General features: G+C 48.4%; 11 protein-coding genes across 11 annotated transcripts; 6 read left to right on the top strand and 5 right to left on the bottom strand.

The window, feature by feature from the left end:
• Window positions 1-11: 11 nt before the first annotated feature.
• Window positions 12-848, top strand: N7517_006439 (uncharacterized protein; the record flags this gene model as incomplete). Its single annotated transcript, XM_056724169.1, has 1 exon — window positions 12-848. One exon carries the CDS (start codon window positions 12-14, stop codon window positions 846-848), a length of 837 nt encoding a protein of 278 aa, XP_056580419.1.
• A 340-nt stretch (window positions 849-1188) lies between these two features.
• N7517_006438 (aminotransferase class IV) lies at window positions 1189-2148 on the bottom strand (the record flags this gene model as incomplete). Its single annotated transcript, XM_056724168.1, has 1 exon — window positions 1189-2148. One exon carries the CDS (start codon window positions 2146-2148, stop codon window positions 1189-1191), a length of 960 nt encoding a protein of 319 aa, XP_056580418.1.
• Window positions 2149-2575: 427 nt separating this feature from the next.
• Window positions 2576-3903, top strand: N7517_006437 (FAD-dependent oxidoreductase; the record flags this gene model as incomplete). The annotated part of the gene is made up of 5 exons (XM_056724167.1): window positions 2576-2601; window positions 2662-2799; window positions 2866-2969; window positions 3026-3129; window positions 3190-3903. 5 exons carry the CDS (start codon window positions 2576-2578, stop codon window positions 3901-3903), a joined length of 1086 nt encoding a protein of 361 aa, XP_056580417.1.
• Window positions 3904-5883: 1980 nt separating this feature from the next.
• N7517_006436 (uncharacterized protein) lies at window positions 5884-6579 on the top strand (the record flags this gene model as incomplete). Its single annotated transcript, XM_056724166.1, has 1 exon — window positions 5884-6579. The coding sequence occupies one exon, from the start codon at window positions 5884-5886 to the stop codon at window positions 6577-6579; it is 696 nt and encodes a 231-aa protein (XP_056580416.1).
• A 573-nt stretch (window positions 6580-7152) lies between these two features.
• N7517_006435 (sialidase family protein) lies at window positions 7153-8436 on the bottom strand (the record flags this gene model as incomplete). The annotated part of the gene is made up of 1 exon (XM_056724165.1): window positions 7153-8436. One exon carries the CDS (start codon window positions 8434-8436, stop codon window positions 7153-7155), a length of 1284 nt encoding a protein of 427 aa, XP_056580415.1.
• Window positions 8437-9128: 692 nt separating this feature from the next.
• Window positions 9129-10208, top strand: N7517_006434 (dihydrodipicolinate synthase family protein; the record flags this gene model as incomplete). The annotated part of the gene is made up of 3 exons (XM_056724164.1): window positions 9129-9276; window positions 9333-9877; window positions 9933-10208. 3 exons carry the CDS (start codon window positions 9129-9131, stop codon window positions 10206-10208), a joined length of 969 nt encoding a protein of 322 aa, XP_056580414.1.
• Window positions 10209-10325: 117 nt separating this feature from the next.
• Window positions 10326-12125, bottom strand: N7517_006433 (Zn(II)2Cys6 transcription factor; the record flags this gene model as incomplete). The annotated part of the gene is made up of 3 exons (XM_056724163.1): window positions 10326-11152; window positions 11209-11302; window positions 11358-12125. The coding sequence occupies 3 exons, from the start codon at window positions 12123-12125 to the stop codon at window positions 10326-10328; spliced, it is 1689 nt and encodes a 562-aa protein (XP_056580413.1).
• A 1007-nt stretch (window positions 12126-13132) lies between these two features.
• Window positions 13133-14421, top strand: N7517_006432 (aldo/keto reductase; the record flags this gene model as incomplete). The annotated part of the gene is made up of 5 exons (XM_056724162.1): window positions 13133-13336; window positions 13388-13580; window positions 13639-13892; window positions 13948-14028; window positions 14092-14421. The coding sequence occupies 5 exons, from the start codon at window positions 13133-13135 to the stop codon at window positions 14419-14421; spliced, it is 1062 nt and encodes a 353-aa protein (XP_056580412.1).
• Window positions 14422-15244: 823 nt separating this feature from the next.
• N7517_006431 (Major facilitator superfamily domain general substrate transporter) lies at window positions 15245-16981 on the bottom strand (the record flags this gene model as incomplete). The annotated part of the gene is made up of 4 exons (XM_056724161.1): window positions 15245-16175; window positions 16224-16669; window positions 16726-16794; window positions 16853-16981. The coding sequence occupies 4 exons, from the start codon at window positions 16979-16981 to the stop codon at window positions 15245-15247; spliced, it is 1575 nt and encodes a 524-aa protein (XP_056580411.1).
• Window positions 16982-18143: 1162 nt separating this feature from the next.
• On the top strand, window positions 18144-20447 carry N7517_006430 (N,N-dimethylformamidase beta subunit family domain-containing protein; the record flags this gene model as incomplete). Its single annotated transcript, XM_056724160.1, has 3 exons — window positions 18144-18215; window positions 18298-18333; window positions 18357-20447. 3 exons carry the CDS (start codon window positions 18144-18146, stop codon window positions 20445-20447), a joined length of 2199 nt encoding a protein of 732 aa, XP_056580410.1.
• Window positions 20448-21308: 861 nt separating this feature from the next.
• Window positions 21309-22706, bottom strand: N7517_006429 (Transferase; the record flags this gene model as incomplete). Its single annotated transcript, XM_056724159.1, has 1 exon — window positions 21309-22706. One exon carries the CDS (start codon window positions 22704-22706, stop codon window positions 21309-21311), a length of 1398 nt encoding a protein of 465 aa, XP_056580409.1.
• Window positions 22707-23306: the final 600 nt, after the last annotated feature.

Below are 23306 nucleotides of genomic sequence, written 5' to 3'. Positions count from 1 at the left end.
CGGCTCATCTCATGGCTTCCTCACTACTATTTACGGCGTTTGAACCGTACATTGATATTCCATTCAACGTATGGCTTACCATCATCCTCATCCTCACCTATGGGTGTGCTCGTCGAAACCCGGGCCTGCTTTTGCTCGTCGTTCTTGGGGTCAGCGCGATCATTTTCGTATTTGACACAACAGCTACTCTCGGCGAAATGACCAAAATCATGTGTTTGCTACCCTTCGGCCTCGGCTCTGTCCTAACGTTCCTGATTGCGGATCGGTCTTTGCAGACGAGATTTCTACCCGCCTTTACGACCTATATTAATTTTGCGGTGTACGCAAACATTGGCATGATGGTCGGGACTCCTATAGGCGGCACCCTTCGGGGAATGTGCAGCAAAATCACTTGCGTTGCCCTCTTCGTTTGGATCGTTCAAAAAGGACACCGTGTTGGATGGAAAACAGTCATAGTTCACGATAACTTGTTCGTCTTCACTGCCGTTAGCAAGTCGTGGATATTTGCACACGCATGCTATCGATTCATTCTCTTGACATTGCCGTGCTTTGGGGCTGGACGCCGGTATCGCCTTCTAGAGTTGTACTCTCTCACTTTAACGTTCGCCCTCTCGTCGACTTCAAAACTTCCATTCGAGTATTTCTTTGGAATGGCCGATACATTGGTTGTTCCGGCGATTGCAGGATGGTCGGCAATTGCAACAACGTTCAATCTAATACCGCGCGATACGGTAAACGACGATGGACTCTCGACTCGTATCGGGACTGGTGTAGATGCATTTTTGAGCGCGGTGTTACTAGCTATTGCCGCTTTTGCTTTTTTTAAGGTAGCTAGCGCGCCGCGATAAGGCTCGTGAGGACGATGGAGTCATCTATTGATATCCCGGTATTGCGCAAGAGAAAGATAAGCTATTTTGCTGCTACAGAGATGCCGACCGACGCCCGTCTATGAGGTAGGCACTCAATACGATGGAAAAAGGCAAACATCAATGGCTTTATAGAAATGAAAGTTGAACTGTGACTTTGATTTTGGTTGCTTCAGAAAATTGATTTCATTAATAACATGGCAATCCCACACTGGTAGCCTAGTGATGACAGTGGCTTGCAGTGATCCCGTAACTTCTATATATTGTCCCAAATAACCAGACCGTGCATCATGGATCGTGAAAATAACCGAACAGGAGTAACCTAGTAGGCAATCTCGAAGCTGTAGGCATCGTCATAGTGGATAGCCCAGTATCCATCCCAGATCTTCTTGGTAACAGGTCCAACCTTTCCATCCTTCACGGGATTGCCATCAAGACTGGTAATGGGCATGATACCTCCAGCAGTGGTGCACATGAAGATCTCATCCGCATCATAAGCCTTCTGCACAGGGACCAACTCAACCTTAATCTCAAGGCCGCTGGCGCGAGCAACATCAATCACACTCTTGCGGGTAACACCCTCAAGCACGCCACGAGCGGGAGTGTACAGAACATTATCCTTGATCAGAACAATGTTGAATCCGGAACCCTCAGTGAGGTTGGTATCACCATCGGTAAGGAAGGGGTACTCGGCGCCACGATCCGAAGCCTCGAAAAGACCGCGAACAAGATCACCCCATTGGAGATTCTTAACGGTGGGGTCGATACAGCCGGGAGGAACGCGACGGACAGTGCGGGCGATAATGGCGCTTCCACCAGTGGGCTGAACCTCGGGCTCCATGCACCAGACATAGGGCTGAATAAACATATATATGCGGTTGACGATATCACCAGGGCGAGCGCCACGGACACCCTTCAAGCCACGGGTGACGATGATCTCGACGAATGCGTCACGGATACCACTCTGTGCGACCATGTCGACAAGGATCTTCTTGACCTCCTCGCGGGGGAGGGGGAGCTTCATGCGGAGCTTAGTGCAGCTGGCCTCGAGACGGGTGATGTGGTCATCGAGACGGAAGAAACGTCCATCCCAGACAGAGGGAACATCGTATGTCAAGTCGCTGTGCATGAAACCTTGGTCGAGGATGGGGATGCGGGCCTCGTGGAGGGGAGTAAGTTCGCCCTCAACCCAGGCGACACCCTTTGCGAAGGGGTGGGTGTTGGCCGCAAGAACGGTTTGGCGCTCCTGGTAGGCAGAGAAGATCTTTTCCATGGTAGCCATGTTGACTGTTTTTTTGGGGGGGAGGTGGAGGGTTTGAAGGTTGTCACAATTACTTGAGTGTGTGAACAAAGGTAGATGTCCAGGTAGATATAAGGACCTTTAAGTGTCTCTGTAAGACCTCGACATCGCGATCGCTTCAATAGGTAATAATTGGTGTGATACTACAAGACCCAATCGGGTAGGTGACTATCGCTGTCTGGAGCCGATGGGATCCCTCGCATTCCCGATCGGGAAATATCTTGGTTGCCCGATCGGGAAAGCGGGCCATCGGATCCAGACCCACATGAGCAAGGGTGATATCGGGAAAACATACTTGGAGATTCTTTAGTTTCATGTCAAGTAAAATAACACGATTCAATATTATATTACAGTCTTTTTCCTGTTTTCAGGCTGGTTTTGGATCTCAAAGTGAAAAAAAAGCCCAATAATGGCGAAGAACATTGTGGTAATCGGGTAAGTTGATCAAGATGATCTATACAGATAAACAAAACAGGTTGTTAATGTTCTGAACAGTGCTGGTGTTGCTGGACTGACGACGGCTCTTCTACTGTCGAAGAAGTCTGGCTACAAAATTGTTGTTGCAGCGAAACACATGCCTGGCGACTATGATATTGAATACGCATCACCATGGGCCGGTGCCAATTACATGCCGTAAGTCAAACCAATTGAGCCAATTGAACATTTTATGATAGTTCTATAGCTAATCTATGGTCACAGCGTATCTATCAGCGGAACCGATGCCGCAGAATGGGACAAAAACACATGGGGTCCCCTTGAAGATCTCGCGAGAAACAACCCCGGAGCAGGTGTACACTTCCAAGGTCTGTAGTACATATCTCTTTCTATTTGTGTCCCCTTTGCTAAAGAATTGACACAGAATGTGAGATTCACAACCGAACAAAGGATGTCGGGTCAGCGACGGCCGAATGGTTCAAAGAGCTGTTATCCTCTAACCCTTGGTTCGCCAAGGTTGTTCCTAATGTGAGCTTGAAAAAGATCTTCAATGCTTTCTCCCCATCAGGATACTAATTCGACGTTCAGTTCCGGGCACTCCCAAAAGAGTCTCTTGGCCCTGGCATAGATTCGGCCACAGTCTTTACCTCCGTTTGCATCAACACGGCAATCTACCTCCCATGGCTTGTTTCCCAATGTCTGTCCAACGGCGTCATTTTCAAGCGTGGCGTGTTTGATCACATTCTAGATGCGACTGCATCAGGCATCCACCCGAACGGCCGTGTTGACCTAGTGGTTAATTGCACAGGATTGATGGCGTCCAAGCTGGGTGGAGTGGAGGATACTACAGTGGTCCCTGCACGAGGACAGATTGTTATCGTCCGGAACGATGCAGGAAAAATGCTGGACATGTCTGGTACGGATGATGGCGATGAAGAAGCCTGCTATGTCATGACTCGTGCAGCCGGTGGAGGTACTATCCTCGGTGGGTCATACCAGAAGGGTAATTGGGAATCTCAACCTGACCCAAATCTGGCAATCCGGATCATGAAGCGAGCTGTCAAGATGTGCCCTGCATTGACGGATGGAAAAGGGATTGAACATCTGGATATCATCCGTCACGGAGTTGGTCTGAGACCTGTCCGTGAGGGCGGTACTCGAATTGAAAAGGAGCTTATTGGAGGAGTTTTGGTGGTTCACAATTATGGTGCTGGAGGTGCTGGGTATCAATCCTCGTATGGATGTGCACAGGCCGCGGTTGACCTGATTGATCAAGCCTGGAATGTTCAGGCCAAGCTGTGAAAGACCTGGCAATGTTGGCCTAGACTACTTGCACTAATCCCTAGCATAGACCATTTTGGGAGTTTATTTGCATTAATAATTGTTTCATTTGAAAAACAGGCCCATACTGGGCACGTCGGGATAATATACAAGATAAGAGATACTGCGTGAGGGATAATTGGGGTAAAATGGCAATAGCTCATTTCCGAGAGAGTTTTAATTTTGGCATTAGTCTAAATGTAGCCTGAAAAGAGAGTCCGATTTGTATAGAGCGAGCCGATATAGAGCGAGCCGATATAGATTGAAAGATGACAAAAGTCCCGCGGTCAATTCCGCGGCAATGTCACCTGCCCTAATCAAATTCCCTAATCCAGAAGGAGAGCGGGTCCTTTACTCCTCTACAATACACCAAGGCAAAAAAAGGAAATGGACTATCTTTCAGCATCTGACGTGATGATTTCTGATCAAGGAAAGAGAACAAATTCACTTGGATTTGCCCAAACAAACTGCCATACTTGTGCTTCTTTGGGCGAAAAGTGCGACCGGCGTCGACCCCGATGTTCAACATGTCTTGGACAAAGTCGCAGATGTGGTGGCTTTGCCATGCCTCTTTCTTGGGATCCTAGACGAATGTGGTCAGACAATCCCTCGGCAGCTGGTGCATCCAAAGATATACCGAATGAGGAGATCGTCACCGACTCCTCCCCCAAGGCTGTCTCCACTGCATTTGCCGCACGGTCAGATTCACCTAAACGCTTTCGCTTTGTCAAGGGCACCTCGAGGCCAAAGAAGCGTCGAAGAGCCAACTCGCCAAAGGAGCAAGCAAGTCGATCCGTTGTAACAGAAACCTCGCCAGTTACCCCAGAAGTCGTGCGTAGAACCGCAGCGCAGAACTTGGAGCTATTTGATGATCAGCAAAGGGCCAATAGCTTAGCTGGTCTAGGTATGTTCAACTGCTCCTACCCCTGCAAGGGTTCAAAGCTATATATGTAGCTCACCCCTCATTTTCTAGAACTGCAAGACGGACATTTCTTTGATGATTTCGGTTTATTTGACTCTCTACTTCCTAACATTTTTGCATCCACTCCCTTTCTCGATATCGACCCCCAGGAGACACTGACAGCAGAAGCGTCGGGTCTGACACAAACACCCAGAATGACAATGACACCTCTTTCTCCAGCCGATAGGGCTGTTGAGCCAGCGTTACATAATCTACAAAACAGCTCAATGGCTCAAAATATTGACATGTTTCAAGATGAATCAGAGCAAAGTGTTCTAGGTGATTTGGTTCGAACCAACCAAGAACCCATCCCTTATGCTTCGGCACGTGTTCAAGGTGTTCCTATGATATCCGACATCTCATCCAACGACCATGAAAAACTCCTTGAATTATGTAAGATTTCCGATCGACTCACCATTTTATGATGAGATATCAAGCTTATCGTACTATAGATGACTCAGAATTCTGCGTGCTGCCTCTCACAGGGGACATACCTGGGGCAGTGAATCCATTCCGCTGCAAACGTCAGACCTCCCAACGCTCACGCCTTCTTTTTCATTCCATCCTCGCGCTATGCTGCCAACACCTAGGGCGCTTGGCTGGTAGCTGGCCAAGTGAAGCTGCTGAACATCGCCGGAAAGCTGTTCAGTTACTTGAATGTGCATTACAAAGTAGCCCAGTACTGAGCTTACTGGAACCTATACTAATACTGTTTACTCTTGATGCAAGTCATTCACTCTGATCACATGTGGTTGCAAGCTAATATTCGCTCCTAGTGCGCCCTCTCTGCCACCGGGAATTGGTCAACTCACCTGATGCGGGCCCATTCAGTGCTCCAAGCTCATGGTGGCCCAAGTGCATTGACGACACCTCGCATTAGGTCACAAGTCGCAATGCTAATCTGGTAATAACCTGAAAACCCTTTCCTGAGAGTTGTGTTGCTGACCCACAAAACAAGGTGGGATGCCACACTCGCCTTGATATCTCGACAGAGTCCTATCATGGACCAGGCATACTTGGACTTTTTGGTGCGATGGGAGAAACAAGATGAATGGTCTTTCTTCGATCTGACTGGATGTCCCCGAGAATTACTAGTTCACCTATTTCAACTTGCCGAGTTAGCCAAGCAGTGCGAGGTCGCCTTATCCATGAAATGGCTGACTTTCAACATGACTCCTATCACAAAAATAGAACAGGAACTGATCGAGTGGAAGAATGACACAGACTCTTCTTCAAGTTACAATAACTCCAACTTGACTGACGAGGAGGCGATAAAACAGCTCCACGAGCAACAAGATCGCTACCACTGTGCTGAGGCCTGGCGATATGCATTGCTCCTCTATCTTGAATATATCTTCAAGAGTGATCGGAACAGACGATCTCTCAGCGTCAACAGACTGGTGCGCAAGACGATTGATCACATTCGGTGCTGCCGACGAACGTCCCAGACACAAAAGCAACTCCTTATCCCAGTCTTCCTTGCTGGTAGCGAGACCTCAGATGAAGATATGCGTCATTTTGTGAAGGAGTATTGTGCTTACTGGGGGGAGAAATCTCGTTATAGCATGTTTAATTCTGTTCCTGTGCTTTTTGATGAAATTTGGGCCACAGGAAAATGGTGGGGTGCCGTGATTGATAGCAAGACGCGACCTAGTCCTGGCCATGGACAGGGAACTACGCAATTATTATTTGGATAGTGTTAGAGATAGTTATTGCCGAGTTCTAATTCTACCTACTACGTCATTCGTTCTATTGCTAGTCATGTTCGTATGACCAAGCTGTGCTTGCTACATGGTATATATATCACGTGCGCTATCAACGATGATTTCAAGAATATGTGTAGATATTGTCGCTTTAGAAGGGATGCAGCAATGATTAGGGTGTTCATCAACCGACAGTAAGCCAAACTGCTTTGTTTGAGGATACACGATATATATATGCATTGCCGAGGATGCCCAGGGAATCACCCTAGCATGGATTTACTCCGCATGAATCCCTCAAACGCCACCTTGACTATGAGATTCCTACAACTAATCTTAATTCAGAGTAACTCGGACTTTTCCCCCTACTGCTACGAGTGAAACAATTCAATAAACATAAGAAGATTTCTGCAACAAATCGCCTAGCTACAAATTCCATCATTCTACCACTGTTCTTGGGTCCGGTCCTGAATCATGCCATTGAAAATGACGTTCTAGTACATAAGTATATACCTAGACAAAAAAGTAAAATCCAGCTTTCAAGCAAGTATACCGCTAATCGGAGTATAATCAGCAAGAAATGCCAATGAACGCCTTGGAAACCTCAATGTAGACAAGGTCGTTGTTACCGCCCTCGTAAAAGATTCCAAACTTGTCATCACCAAGGGCAGTGACAGTGGAATAAGCCATTGTGCCTGCCTGGAAGACCGAACCAGCAGACCAAGTCTTTCCATCGTCACAAGAATAGCGGATTGTACCATTGCTCCGGCTAGTCTTGCTGTTTGCGTTGGTGAACAAGAGGATCTTGGCATTAGCCGAACCCTGTGCCGCATCAGGATACGCTCTTGCGATCGCACCGTTGTTTCCTGGGTCGGGGAGCTGGGTCTCGCTTGCAGGGGTTGACCAGTTCTCACCACCATCAGTTGAGGTTGCAACCTTGCGATATCCGCTACCATCACTCGGGCGTGAGTTGAGCATCAAATTTCCATTAGACAGCTCCACGACTTTGTTCTCATCCATTCCAACACCAACAACATTTCCCTTCTTCCATGTAGCGCCGCCGTCATCACTGTAGACGCTGTAGGCTTGTGAGACCTTCGAACCGCTAGGTTGGATGACTTTTCCGAGGAATTGTTGAACCAGACGTCCGGCGTGTGCGCCATATTTGAGTTGAATGCCCTCCCCGGATGAAGCGAACAGTCCGGTAATTCCACCGACGTTGGCAACTCCGTTGACAGTGCTGCCCACCGGCTTGATTGCCTTGGTAATGAGTGGGGGTGCACCGACATTGGAAGATGCAACAGGAGGCAAGGAGGGTTGATTGTCTGGATCGGTGCTCCAGCTAACTCCCTTATCAGTTGAGACTGAGACTTCAGAGCTCACGATATTCAAGTTGGTATCGTCATTTCCGATCACACTGTTGACGAAGCCCTGGTTCTTGGAGAAGACATGGAAATTGAAGACCTTTCCAGTCTTGGAGTCGACCACGTAGCTTGGGTCACTGAATCCGTACTGCTGAAGGGACGATGTCTTTGGTTGACCTTGGGCAATGTAGGTCGGCTCGCCCCAAGTCACACCACCATCCGTGCTGCGCCGTTGCATGATCGAATTGGGGGATGGGGAATCTCCTCCATCTGGGCGCCCATCGTAGGAGGCTAGCAGGATACCACCGCCCAGATTTGCCAAGGCGACAATTCGGTAGTGTGCAAACGGTCCCGATCCAGCTATGGCCAGGGTTTGCTTTGTGGTGATGGCAGCGCTCGCTGCAGGAGTTGCTATGGCGAGGATGGCACATAAAGAGATAGCGCGCTTGATGGAGCACTCGCGTGCAGATTGGATCAAAGTGGAGAGCATCTTGAAGATACTCCACTAGAATTGCCGAGAGTGGGTTTCTGAGTGAAAGAGGAGATGAGATGTAGAAGGAGCTGAGAGGATGATGAACTGTATATTTTTCTGAAGAACAAGGGACCATTTATATAGAAGATTGGATTCTTAACCGTCTTAATCTAGATAATCTGGATAGTCTGGACGAAAGGAACGAATTCTAATCTATGAACAAAAGCACATTTCGTCCAAGAGTAACCTTGGAAGTATGTTTGAATAGATTGCCAATTTGAGTTTCTTGGCATACGTAATTTCCCCCGCAAAATGCAGACCTCGGGAGATATCCACTGGTTCCACTGGTTCCACTGGTTTTTATCTTCATAAGATCTATATGCTGACTGCATTATCACTCAAGGGCTTGTTCCTATGGTGAAGAATCTAAGCGAACTAAAACAGCCACGCGATACCACCCGGCGCCACGAAGATACCCCTCTTCACGACTCCACAAGATATCTAAATGCGATCGCGAGGATCCGACCGGAGATCCGATCGCGTCGCAAAAATAACCCGATCGGGTCCAACATCACCGACCTCGATCCCCACGATACGTGGAGATATGCGAACATCTACAGTGATGAAGCGTAGTACTTAATGAGTGTCAAAATTCGTGGTAATGGAGATCTACTATTATTCACAATATCAACAGTCATCAATCTACAGCTATGGGATCCACCAAGATCAACAAGTCCTTCCCTCCCGGCATTCATGGCCCTTCTATCACCTTCTTCCAGGATGATCAGCAACAGGAGATTGACTGGCCCACTCAAGAACGACACTTGGAGTACATGGTCACTTCTGGCATGCACGGCGGTAAGTCTCATTGGTACAAACTCCGAGTTTACGGTGTAGAGCTAATCGAATCATAGTTGTTCTCGCCGGCTCTAGCGGTGAATCAGCCACTCTGAGCATCGAAGAGAAGGGTCTCTTGGTCAAGAAGACTCGGGAGATCGCCGACGCCCACGGCAAGACTGATTTCACTGTCACTATGGGCTGCTTGGCTGGCTCCACCCGTGACATCCTTGTCCAGATCGAGACCGCTTACAAGAACGGTGCTGATTTCGCCCTCACTCTGGTGCCCTCCATCTTCCACTGGGCCATGACCCAGAAGGCCATTACCGACTTCTTCGAGGAGGTCGCCGACCGTGCCCCCATCCCCATCGTCATTTACAACTTCCCCAACCTTTTGTCCGGTCTGGATGTCAACTGTGACATGCTCGAGAAGCTTGGCGCTCACCCCAATATTGCCGCTGTCAAGTTGACCTGTGGAGGTGTCGGAAAGGCCCAGAGAGTCGCCACACAGTTTGAGCCCGCTCAGTTCACCAGTTTGTCTGGTATGAGTGACTGGCTCGTTGCCGCTTTCGCCGCTGGCAGCACTGGTTGCATTTCAGGTGTTGCCAACATTTTCCCTCGGGTAAGAGAAGACCCCGTCCATGAAAAAAGGGATCGATTACTAACATCTTTGGCAGGTTATGGTTGAGATTTACGATCTGTACATGGCTGGAAAGATGGCAGAGGCTTCTGCCCTCCAGAAGAAGCTGGTCCTTCCCGAATGGGGAATTGGCACATCAGACGTCAGCGGAATGAAGTGGATTATTGCCAAGGAGCGTGGTTACCCCCTCTCCAGTGCTCACTGCCGTCGTCCCTTCCCCAAGTTCTCCGACACAGAAAAGCAAGAACGTGTCGTGCGCCTGGTCGCACCCCTTCTCCCCGTTGAGGAGGAGCTGAAGGCTAAGAAGGTTTAAATAGAGATCAAACATTATACATATTGATGCCCGCTAGATGATAGAAGAATGAAAAAAAAAATCGCAAAATAGTCATTTCCATCAAATGTCACGTTAACAGAAGCTGATGAGTGAGTTTCAAACAATAGCAAATGTGGTATAGAATAACTCCAGGCACACAGAACGAATGTCGACGCGCTTGCCTCCCTCACGCTGTCTCCTTTGGGTCTCTTGCAGTACGTCGGCGGTCATGTTCGCGTTGGTGAAGACATGTTGAAGACCACGAATGGTATCAAGGATCCATTGAAATTCGTCATAGTCGTCTTCTTCAGTACCCCATAAAAATAGTGGCCACAACATGTTGACCGGTATAGATTCATTATTGTTGACCATGCAATGTACTATTTCCTTGATTTTGGACAGCGCGGTCACCGCTGCTTTGGAACGAACCAAATGACGGTGTGCGACTCGATGCAGGTGAATGTAACAGGCGTAAAAGTTAGCCATGTACGTCTGGAATGAGCGAACAATAGTGGACGCGAGTGGCTCGGCCAGCGTATCATTACCAATACTTCCAGCCACGGCATGATCTGTGAGCGGCGGTCTCCGGTCATACAAGGACGACAAGTCTGACAGAATATCTGCGGCAATAGCCATCACCTCAGTCTCGTCCTCTACACTCCCTCGGCTGCGGTGATTATGAGCGATTCTGGTGATGCGGCCGGTGATAGTCTGGACTTCCATGAAGAACGCTATCCCCGGCTGGCAGAGCAGATCATAAATCACTTCGTGTGCTCCGGGATTGGTGGTGGAGCTCATGCTTTGCGGGGTTGAGCTCGGGGAGGCTGAATTTTGGGGCGAGGTACATGTATAGATTCCCGACGTGTCATTGACCAAGACTCCTTCCCCACCGGCCGACGCCGCTCGGGCGTCTAACAAACGAATCCAAGAGATGATTCGGAGCTCTGATACGCCGTTCGTTAGTAAGTGGAGCATTGAGCTAGCGATTTATTCTACATACCCGTGGAGCCTAATGCACCCCTCTCGGATGCTTGCAGGGCATTATGCGCTTTCCCGAGATTCAAATAGGCTAGATCCAGTCGTGCAGTCAGGAACTGGGTACCGAGTCAGTCAAAGCTAACAATAAACGAGCTGGTTAAATGAACTAACATTTATGTATGTAAGAAAAAAGATCGTGGCCAGAACGTATCTGAGCTCATTATTGCTGATTATAATTTCCCCTGCGGATTTTCCAAACTTTTGCGACAACTCCGTCGCGGCGTTGTCGTAGTGTTGTTGGTAATCCGCTATCGCCCCCGCACTTCCGGACTGGATGGCTTCGAATGCCGCGATCGAGGAGCGGAGCATCGGTGAAGAGGCCGCCATGCTTTCAAGCAGTTCCCTCGCAGAAGCGCATCTCGGGCCATTCTCCACCGGATCAAGAATCGGTGGCAAGTGTAAATGTAGCGGGTTTTCGACATCGGGATTGGCGGTGGGGGATTGTTGCGGTGACTGTCGTTGAAGTTTAGACGAATTCGGGGAATCTGCGTCGCTAGATCGCGCCTGCTCATAGGAAGTGTTTCCCAAGGTGGTAAAATCACCAAAGTCGGGGAAATAGACATTCTGGAACATGGAAAAGCCCTCTGTGGAGGCTGTCATGGATTGAAAGTCAAACATGTGAGGACCCGGCGATAGCTGGTTCACCTCCAAAGTGACGTTTGACTTGAAAGGATCGGCGTCATTCTGTAAGGGGGTCTGTCGGGGCTCGTTGGCTTTCCAATCGCATTCCAGGTTCAGTCTCTGGCAATGATAGCATCGAGGTCTGCGTTCATTGCATCGAACCTTGCGACGTTTACACGTCAGACAACCGTTTCGCGACCGAGGACCATATGGGCGACGATGACTCTCTTCACGAGAGATGGGAGGTAGGCCACTCATTATTCTTGGCTTTTTTTTTTCCGGTGAGGCTATGAAGAAGGGGAGGGGAAAAAAAGACGCCAAAGACCAGACGTGACTATCACAGGCTTTCCACTCCGATAGCAATGACAAAAGTATCCAACCATGCCATACCAAACCCCGCCTATTGTTATTATTGGTCTATCCAATCAATTCAACGATACAGGCCCCCGCACGCCAAGCGTTGTTGAATAGTTCTATGAATACTATTAAGACGCTAGGTCGATCCCTATGGAGATGTTGTATTTAATGTGATACTACCATAACATTTCTAAACTGCTGTAACATAAAAAGGTATGTAGAATTGTAAACGCAACTGAGTCACGGAATATAGAATTACTAGTGGTTAGATAACGGAGTACATAGTTCCTAGATAGGGTTTTGCGGGGGGACATATCAAAGCTTGGGAGGTGAAGGTATAGTTTCTTTTTTATTAGTTTATTATTTTATCAAGCTATCTGAAATATTTGACGGATAGGTTCATCAGGTAGAGTTGGGTACTAATTTCGACCTAGTAGATACTAAATAACACTAGTGATATACTACTGCACGTTGTATATTATAGATTAGACCACGTGTATATATTCTATAGTCCTTACATAATAGTCGATATAACATACAGCTAAAACGGTACCCCGCGTCTTTCCCCAAAACAGAAATCCCCCTATCCGCCTGCCTATTTGAGATAACAAGTAATTTCCTTTTTGGGTAGGCGAGCGGCTGTTCTTAAATAGGCAACCGACATCGGCTCGGTTTTATCGGCCCCCAATCGGTCCCCAATCGGCCCTTACCCTCTCCCCCAACCTCCACTTCATTCTCCCCCTCCCCCACCATAACCGACCCGACCATCGGATTCTGCGCTGCAATGTAGTATAGATGTATGTTAAAGAGATGGTATTAGGAATTATAAAAGGCACGATAGGACGAACCTGAGACTATAGCAAGTTAAACTAGAAAACCGTTCAATCCTCAACCCTTTAAAAATCACCATGTCAAACCTTCCCGAAGGAGTCGCCAAGTCTATGGCCGAGACCAAGGTCGATTATAGACGTCTTGGTAACAGTGGCCTCCGTGTCTCTGTTCCCATTGTCGGATGTATGAGCATTGGAAACCCTGAATGGGCCAACTGGGTCATTGGTGCCGACAAGGCCCTCCCACTGCTCAAAGCCGCTTATGATCGTGGTGTTAACACTGTTTGTACTCCCATCTCACTTGGTTAGAAACCGAAAGCTAACTGTATCCAGTGGGATACTGCCAACATTTACTCCAATGGCGACTCCGAGCGAGTTATTGCCCAGGCCATCAAGGAATACCAGATCCCCCGCCACAAGTTGGTGCTGATGACCAAGGCCTACAGCTGCGTTGGAGAGCAACAGTTCCACGCATACCCCATCATTGAGGATCTGAAGAAGACTAAGGATTACGTGAACCAGTTTGGTGAGCTTATGACAACTACATCTGTGAAGTAGGCAGACTTACTAACTGTGGTTTTAAGGTCTCTCCCGGTCGGCCATCTTTAAGGCTCTCGATGATTCCCTCAAGCGTCTCGAGACTGACTACATTGATGTCTTCTGGATCCACCGCTTCGACGCCGATACCCCCATTGAGGAGACCATGCACGCTCTTCACGACCTTGTCATTGCTGGAAAGATCCGTTACCTCGGAGCCTCCTCCATGTTCACCTACCAGTTTGTCATGATGCAGGCATACGCCGAGAAGATGGGATTGACCAAGTTCATTGCCATGCAGGTGCGTACTAGTCGAATCCCCAACTAGACTTCGCGGAGTGCTAACTATGAAAAAGAACCGTTACAACCTCCTGTACCGTGAGGAAGAGCGTGAGATGATCAGATACTGCAACCTCACTGGTGTTGCTGTTGTCCCTGTAAGATACCTACTAACTCTTTTATTTACAATTCGTGTGACTGACTGTTTTCTTTCTTATCAGTGGGGCCCCCTCGCAGAAGGACAGCTTGCTCGTCCCCTGAACGTCCGCGGAACCACTGCCAGATCTACCGGTGAGACTGTTGCCAGCTTGCGCCCTGAATCCCAGGAAATTATCAACAGAGTTGAAGAGCTCGCAAAGCGCAAGGGATGGACTATGTCTCAAGTTACACTGGCCTGGCAATTGAAGCGCGTGGCTAGTCCTATCATCGGATTCAGCAGCGTCGCGAGAATTGAGGATGCTTTGTCCGCACGCGGTAAGGAGCTTACCGCTGAGGAGGAGAAGTACCTTGAGGAGGTATACACCCCCATCGAGATTGAGGGCCACTTCTAAGCGATTTATTTTCGCATAATCTGCCTCTTGTGAAGCATGTGGTTCTTGCCTTGGTCCTCGAGACATTTCCATGCCTGCTTTGCCTCTCTCCGATTTCATGATTCATGCATCATAGTTCTATAGATTATCTCAAAATAAAAATTCCAATTATCAATATTTCTGCATACTCGTAATTTCAAGCTCCATTGCCACTTAGTTCTAGGTTTAGGAAAATACTTTGAACTAAGCAACCCGCGAATCCCACATGCCGATGTTTGCCCATATATATATTGCGTACTTCAAACGTGCTCGTTCACTAGTTCTTGATCCATGCATTCACGGGTGTCCATTCATATGTTTTCGAGCTGCTTAGTTGAGATCGAGGAAATGATTTTAGCATGGTGAAAAGTTTCATAGCGCAAGTGATTTGATATGACGTTAGATTTTACTTGTTTGGATGGACTACTGGCCAGTAAAGACCGTGAGCATAATGAAGGACTAGGTATATATTGGAAAGCCGTAGAACTATGGAGAAGGGAGGAAGTAAGACTGTACAAGTCCACTATGGGGTAAGATCATGTGACACATGACGGGATTCGAACATTCAAAGGTTATGAACAGGCATTGTAAAGGGCTATATCGAAATCTTTAATAATGGTATACCTAGTTTGTATATCGTCTTTTGTGAGTAACGGGAGAAAGTATTTGTCAATAGCAAAGTATCTAAACTTGGGATATATATTATGTCCAAAAATCGCAATTCACAGACTAGTTTTACATCTTCAATGATGCAAGAACACAGAAACATGCACTGCTTCCATGGCAGGACTTCCAAGTCTTCCGCTTAATAAACATACACAAAGTCATCATTCTTTCGGTCAGTCAAGTCCACGAATGGTGCTGCTTCCGTTGGAGGTGGGCCCTGAACCTTTCCGTCAGTCTCAAACCCATGAGTCATGGATTTATCTTGGACATCCGCCATCTTTCCATTGCTGACTCTCTTCTTCTTGTTCATTCTGTTCAACCAGGCTAGATTGAGAACCTGGAGGACCACACAGCCAACCAAAGCAATGAAGAGTCCGAGAACAGCCCGGATACCGGGAAGATATGTTGGAGCTTGCTCTGCGGTGAACAGAAGCGGGCCGGAGAGGGCACCAGCGGAGGTACCAGCCTGGTAAAGAGCCATTGTGACGGACGTCTTGGCGGCACCAGCAGTGTTTGCGACGACCCATGAGAGAAGCAGGGGATTGGCGGCAAACAAGAAGGCACAAAGATAGTAGGCCAGGAGAAGAGGACCCTGCTTTGATTCTTCGTGGGGGAGGGCGTAAAGGATTGCGATACCCGTCACAACAGGGATCATGAAACCGATCAGAATGGCGGACTTCAGCTTCAACTTGTACGAGGCCCAGCAACCGCCGACAATGACGATCGTCTGCATAGCACCGAAGGGGATGTTGAGCAGGGAAGTTTCGTATGCGTCAAATCCGAAACCTTTGACAATAAGAGGACCGAAAGTGCTCGTCATCGCCGATCCCATGTTTGGCAATAGGGCCATGATAATCCAAAGCCAACTCTTGAGGTCCAGAACAACTTCGATAACCTGGGACCAGTCAAAGTCGTAAGACGCAGAGCCGGTCTGATTTGCGCGGAGACGTTCCACGCCCTGTCGTCGTTCGTGTTCAGTGAGGAAGCGGGCGGTGGTGATGTCGTTGTCGAGTTTCCAGTAAACAAAGGGTGCGCTGATAATAGTAACCAATCCAACAACAAGGAAGATACTGCGACATAATTAGCGACATTCAATACAATGATTTCTAGGGACTTACATTTGCCATGGCTTCAGCACATCTGAGGGGATATGGCCGAGTCCATAGGACAAAGCAGAAGCCACCATAGTGGCTGTACCGTTCATGGAGTTCCAAATGGAAACACGGAGTGGCTGTTCGACCCGACGATACCATTGGCCAGTGAGGATGGTGAAGAGAGGCAAGCATCCGGCTTCAAAGAGACCGAGGAAGAAACGGACGGTGACCAAGCCCGCAAAGCTGTTGCACGCAGCGGTACTGGCTGCTGCAACTCCCCAGCAGAGAACCATGGAAGGCATCAGAATACGGGGAGGGACCTTGACAATGAGCCATGCCGAGAATGGCTGCCATGCCACCTGTGCAATAGGGGCAATGGAAGAAACCAGAGAATATTGACTTCCAACGAGACCCGTGTCCTCCTGGAGATTGAAAATGGAAGCAGTTCCCAGAACACCCTTGTCCAAGACCTAATAGGCGGGTCATCAGCATCGTATAGAATGGATGGTTGATTAATTTGTCTCACCTGCAAGAAGTATACCCAAGTAAGGATTGCTAGAATCGTTTTATCGGTCTTTTTCCGAATGCGAATGTTCTAAACAGACAACGATTAGCTAGGTTTCTTTTGCCAGAGAGTATCGAGATAGACGTACGTCTTCATTTGTGAGAGTGACGATTTCGCCTTCTTCCATCATCCCCGGAGTTGACGTTTCCGAAGCAGCCTTTACATGTGCAGACTTGGAGTCCGCCACGGCTTCAATATCATGATTGTCTTTGTCCATGATGAGCGAACCTCTTCTCTAGGCAATATGAAGGAGAGAGAAGTCTTGAATGAGCAAGATGGGAAACTATTCTAGGAGATCATGCCAGGATCTTATATAAAGTTCCCCAGAAAACGACAAGGAGCTCTCTCAGATAACACAATCCAAGGAGATTTAATTAACCAACCAATCACTTCGTCATTGATTGCCGATCGCGTATCTATAGTCTGGGGTAAACCGTAATCTTGTTTCCCCAGAGTGGGACCGGGTACTTAGCGTATAATACCTTGGTCTCTCCTACCGAAGGTGGTAATGTTGTAATCTCGAACTCCATGATGGCTGGTATCGTAGCGTCGAGAGTCGGAAATTCCCGCCCCCAACCTCATATATTACACTAAGGTTACACCCCTTTCTCCGGCAAGGTTTTCCCACTTCAATTACTTCATATTGGAGATAAGATATCTCGGGTGATGTTTGGCATTCGATTGGCTATATTATTATTTGAACTGCATTTTAATTAAGTTTATCAGATAGCTTAGGGGTAAAAATGAAGATACAAAATACAAAGATAAATTAGCTTGAATGTAGCGTAACACCGAGTGATAAGACCCCAAGCGAGGTGATAGGCGGATTTAGTCGACGCCAATGGATAAGAAGGACAAATAGCTCCAAATCCCCCGGCAAGCGATTGGTGGGCTAGATCTGCTTTCCGACCGGGTTAGATGAAGTGGTGCAACACGCGTTTAAGATGCGAGCTTGGGGAAAAGCCAGCCGGGAGAGCTTAACAACCCCTGTCAAACCATCTCCTATTTGGGATCAGCCGATCGGATATCGGGAGGAAGCTACAATTGTCACACGCATACTCTATGTCTCTAAGCCAATCGGTTCATTTACTGAAGTGGCAGATTGAGGATAGATAAGTGGCACATCTCTGCTCTCATTCCGAATGTAGCAAATTGTTCAGTTACCAATTCTGGAATTCGGGTGAGTATCTATCCTGGCTTGAACAATAGAGCCTTTAAAGCTTAGTTTCCTGTACTAAATATGGGCAGAACTCTCAGGTCTCTCTCTGATCTGACCAGGAACGATCTAACCCCTCTTTTGCCTTTCCCAGTAAGCGCTAACATTCCGGACTAACGGATGGCCAAGACTAAGGAATCTTGAATTAACCGGCGTTACAGGAATGTCTGACACTCAAATTATTGGTTATGCTCAACCTTGGATTGTTTCCCCTGGAGACCCGGTTGACATCAAAGTAAGTTATCTACATCCATGGGTCCACGAGATTCCCCGGACTATCTCTACCTCGGTACTTTTCATACGCTAACCCGTTTTAGGTCTCGAGTACCGAAAAGGGATATGATCACCGTTTAGTACGTCTTGTACAGGGGTTTAGCGGTGCTCATGCTCCCCCGTTGTGATAGAAGATATCACTGAGGTCCCCGCTGGCCACCATGAGGATGGTTGTTTCCAAGATGCTTGCGCAGGTTCCTATGCTCTTGTCCCATCCTGGGCGGACGTGGCACCTGCAGCGGGAGAGGGCTTCGAAGTAGAGTTCCATGCTCAACCATACTTGCTTGATGTCGGCTACTTCTGCCAAACCCTTGTATCTTGTCTCGACGTCTCTTCTCGAACTGGATTCGCTGTCGTTTTGAAAAACTCGAAGCTTCAGTTCTTCATCGGCACAGGAAATAAAATTCAGGTCGTCGAGAGCCAACTCCTCGTGAATCGCTGGAGATGGCTCAAAATCAGCCTGAGTGTCGTTGACAACACCTTCACTTCGAGCATTCACCAATTGAACCGTCTCGCTGAGACTGCCCCCAATGGCGAAAAGATGAGTACCGACCTGTCCGCACCCATGGTGTTGGGGTCGAACTCGTTGCTGTTTGGTGCAGGCATGTTCAAGGACATCGATCAGCAGAGCTCTAAGTCATCAAACTATTACAATGGTCGAATCGATTCTCCTTCCTTCACCTTCACGGGCTCATCACGCCGCACTGTCGCGCAGTATGACTTCTCCAAAGATATCTCTAGCGACTCGATCGTTGATGTGTCTGGAAATGACCGCCACGGTGTGTTGATTAATGCACCCACACGAGCCGTCAAGGGGTATAACTGGGACGGCACTCAGCCAGACTGGACCAAAGCTTCATACGGGTATGGAGCTATTCACTTCCACGAGGATGACTTGGATGATGCCAAATGGTCAACAAACTTCACCATCACTATCCCATCAAGCGCTCGCTCCGGTGCATATGCTGTTGAAGTCAAGACCGCGGACGGCACAAGCGACATGATCACATTCTTTGTCCGACCGAACCCCAGTTCCACGGCCAAGGTGGCGTTGGTTCTCACAACATTCACATACCTCGCGTATGCTAATGAGCGAATGTATGACGAGACCAAGTCGTCGGCGATGACAACCCCAGATGGAGTTAGCATCGGGCCGGGAAATGAGTATTATGAAAGACTGTCCCGACGACCAGATTTGGGCCTCTCGGCTTATGATGTTCACACGGATGGCTCCCCCAATGCATACTCCACGGCTCTCCGACCGATTCTCAATCTCCGACCCGGATTTGTGCACTGGGCCCTGGACCGACCTCGCGAGTTCAGCGCTGATCTTCTCATGGTCGGATACTTAGAGCGTTCCGGAATCCCATATGACATTATCACCGATCATTGCTTGAGCAGCAGAGGTCAAGAATCAACCGCGCAATACACCACACTCATCACTGGCTGTCACCCTGAATACCACACTCTCGCTTCTCTCGACACCTTGAGCTCATTTGCCAAATCGGGCGGCAACATGATGTACTTGGGCGGCAACGGATTCTACTGGGTCGCCGATGTTGTCAATGAGCGGTCTCACCGCATGGAAGTTCGCAAGGGTGATCAGGGCTGTCGGTCCGTCACTTTCCCCGCTGGAGAACGCATGCACAGTCTCACTGGAACCCTTGGTGGTTTATGGCGCAGCCGTGGTCGTGCTCCCAACTACCTCTGGGGTATTGGACCTTGTGCGTTCGGTACCGGACCAGGAAAGGCTTATACAGCAGATTTGAAATATGCCCAAGATGAGAAATACAGCTGGATTTTCAAGGGCATTGACGCCACAAAGCCGATTGGCGAGAAGGGTTTCGGTGGCGGCGCCAGTGGTGACGAGATCGATCGCCTGGATTATGCGCTTGGAACACCATCCAATGCGGTCTTGCTGGGAAGAAGTCTCCAGCATGATGACTCCTTTGGACTTTTTAATGAAGACTCCATGTTCCCCATGGTGAACACTCTCGGTACCACTTGTGATATGGTCAGAAGTGACCTGGTATATTATGACACCTCAGGTGGTGGCGCGGTATTCTCCGTTGGCAGTATCAACTGGTTCTGCAGTATGGGCTGGGATGATTATAGTAACGAGGTAGCTACATTGACTGACAATGTGCTAAGAGAGTTTGTGAGAAGAGGAAAGGGTCCTGGGGAGAAGAAGTAAGCCAACATTTATTATTAGTGAAGTTTCAAATTATTATGTTTGACTTTATTCATTGCCATGTAAAACCAGTAGCAACTAGATGTCTGTTGGGTATTTGAAAAGCGTCAGATGAGTTTAATGCATGAAGATGCCTGGTATCCCAGAAAAAGCCTCGGGGTCTAGGAATATATATCGGTGAGAACCTCAGGTTTAGACCTGTTTGCTCCTTCCCAAGGATTTTGTCTCGTCGTTCTTGTCTTTCTGTCTACGCCAAAGGAAGAGGATGTCCTTTTTAGAAAAAGTACCATGTCCTTCCTCATCGACACCTTCATTTGGCCGACGTGACGGCTTCTCAGCACGCACGCAAGAGGACACAGAGTCCGAGGCACCTGGGCAGAAATGTTTGCTAATCATCGCCCCGGGACAGGACAGGACTGAGATCGTCGCATCGACGATATGACCATGCACAAAGCGTACTATCACCCATTTGACATACATCACATATCTTATCCCATAGTTAGGCTCACGAGCTCATGGCGATACTCGCAAACCCTCCCCTTGTCGTGTCATCAAACATCAAGTCACGACCCGACCTCGAACCTGATACACAGAACCCCGAGGCGTGGAACAAATATATAACATCCATACAAAGAACCATCGGGTTGATCCTCGTCGCATTCGCTATATTTTCGGAAAGCTGCCGACCAACAAAGCCTCGGCCTACCTCTAAGCACAAGGGCAATCCTAAGGTGAGTTGTTTGGCTCTCGAGAGTTGATTGCGGAAAAGAAGGAAATAAAGCTAGGAGTGAGTCAAGGATATGTCCATAAGGATATCGTGTGGTATATTTACAACAGGCTGCCGAATTACTCTTCATGAAAACTCTACCGAGCGACACCATATTTCGTGAATAAGGGGTCATTCAGCAGTCGGTCCAAGGAACTGTCTTCCACGCCGACCAGAATCTCCATACCACCATTCGGCAACACTGGGAGCACGACTTGACAGCCGTTAATGCAGCCAATATGGGGCACTCGTACAGCCTCGATATTGTTGCCCAGCAATGGTCCCCACTCCAACCCGTACAGTGTGAAGTTCACCCATGAGGTTAGCACACAGTTGAAGCCGGGAACATCCAGAAATGCGGTGGGTGCAAGCCGATCCACGTCTTCAAGCTGCTCTACAAGAGTCACCACGTCATCCGTGAACTGCTCGTCGGCCCCAGTAAGTGCCTTGCGGATCTTCGTCGCCAGATCGGCCAAACTCAGCGTACTAAGCATTTTGCGGACGGGCACCGAGACTGAAACATACTCCAGGAAACATCCTAAGGTCTCTGGATGCAACTTGGGATCTGTCCGTTGCCGCCCGTCAATCGCAATGTTGTAAACAGACATAGGGTCTCCCTCGAGAGTCTCTAGCGGCGACTGTACTGCCATCACTGTACGCCAGAGTAGCGCCGCAAGAGCATCATTGGTTGAGATCCATTTTTGATCAGAGGGCTCGGTCGCATTGGTTGGGGACGCTTCTGCCTTAAGCGCTGCTAAGGATTCCGGCGAAAAATAGAAAACCTGACCGCGATGGCTCAGGGAAGCCATCTTGGGCGGGGCTCCCGAGGGCGTGAAAGGAAGAAGGGTATACTCTGGATGGTCTTCGATTTTTCCAGCATTGCGGCCGGACGACTTCGTGACTTGTGCGCGGTCTTTCCAAATGGCCTCTGGAAGCTGGATGGGATCCAGGATCTCCAGTCCCTGTGCCCGCCGACACTCCTGTGCCCAGATGTTTGTCCAAGTATAGAATGTCGTACCGTCGCCCACCATATGGAAGATGCACCATGACAAGATCAATCCTCCGCGGATGAAATTGGCCTGCACAAGTGAAATTGGCAGTCGGTCTCCAGCTGAAGGCCAAACAGAACGGGCACAGAACGTGTCGGCGTCGAAGGAGACAACCGGGAAAGATTTATCTTTCAACTCCGCGTAGTCGCATTCATAGGACTCACGCAGATCCTTGACTGCGATGCGCCCTACCTCGTCATTGGCCTGCTTTTGAAGCTTCATAACACCCCGTTGTTTCAAATTGTCATCGGGAACAGCCTCGCACCCGACCTCTGGGATTCTTTGTATGAGAGCTTGGTACCCGGCCTGAAGAACACCAATAACTTCTTCCAAGTCATAGTCCTCTTGCAGCTGAAAGGGGAAGATATAACGAAGATAGCCCTTCGGCCCGATACGCTCCAATGCTGTGAGCTCACGAATCCTTTGATCATTCACAATAGAGCCCATGTTGCATGAATTGGTTTGTAGTATTCGGAAAAAGGGGATTCGCAAAAGGAGATGTAGTGATTAGTTAGAGGGGTGAAGGGCGGGTATATCGGGAATTGAATAGAGCCTCTGCTTGGATATTTGTCCAACTTGGAATGTACGATTGTACGGCCTTTGAGCGGAATATGGAGTAGAAACTAGTACTTTTGCGATGAATGTTGTCCATGAGATCTTTTTATTGGCCAGACGGATTCCATGACCATTGTCCCGAGTCCTTGTTGAAGGATGAAGATGCTTGCTAGCGCCATGCGGGACGGACATCGCAATTTGACAAAAATATAGCGCGAAGAACAACATTGTGATAAATTATATGAACTATTGTACCGATGTAATCAATTTCGTTTGAACCATTGGATCACATAAATACTTAAATAATATACTCAATTATCAGGTAGTCTCGGTCTTCATAAATTGTGTTAGCATTGGTAAATCTTGGAATCGCTAGATAAACTAGCGCCGCAGGCTTTGACTCTAGCGTTCAATGGCCTAAGCCATCCTAATAAGGCTACAACGGCCCGCTTGATGCACACTGGATGAGGATAATCTCCGGCGATCCATCCG

Source organism: Penicillium concentricum (genome assembly GCF_028827145.1).
Source record: "Penicillium concentricum strain IBT 3081 chromosome Unknown utg000002l_segment0_segment0, whole genome shotgun sequence".
NCBI lineage: Eukaryota > Fungi > Ascomycota > Eurotiomycetes > Eurotiales > Aspergillaceae > Penicillium > Penicillium concentricum.
The sequence above is the reverse complement of the archived record's forward strand: the minus strand, read 5'-3'. Positions and strand labels throughout refer to the sequence as shown.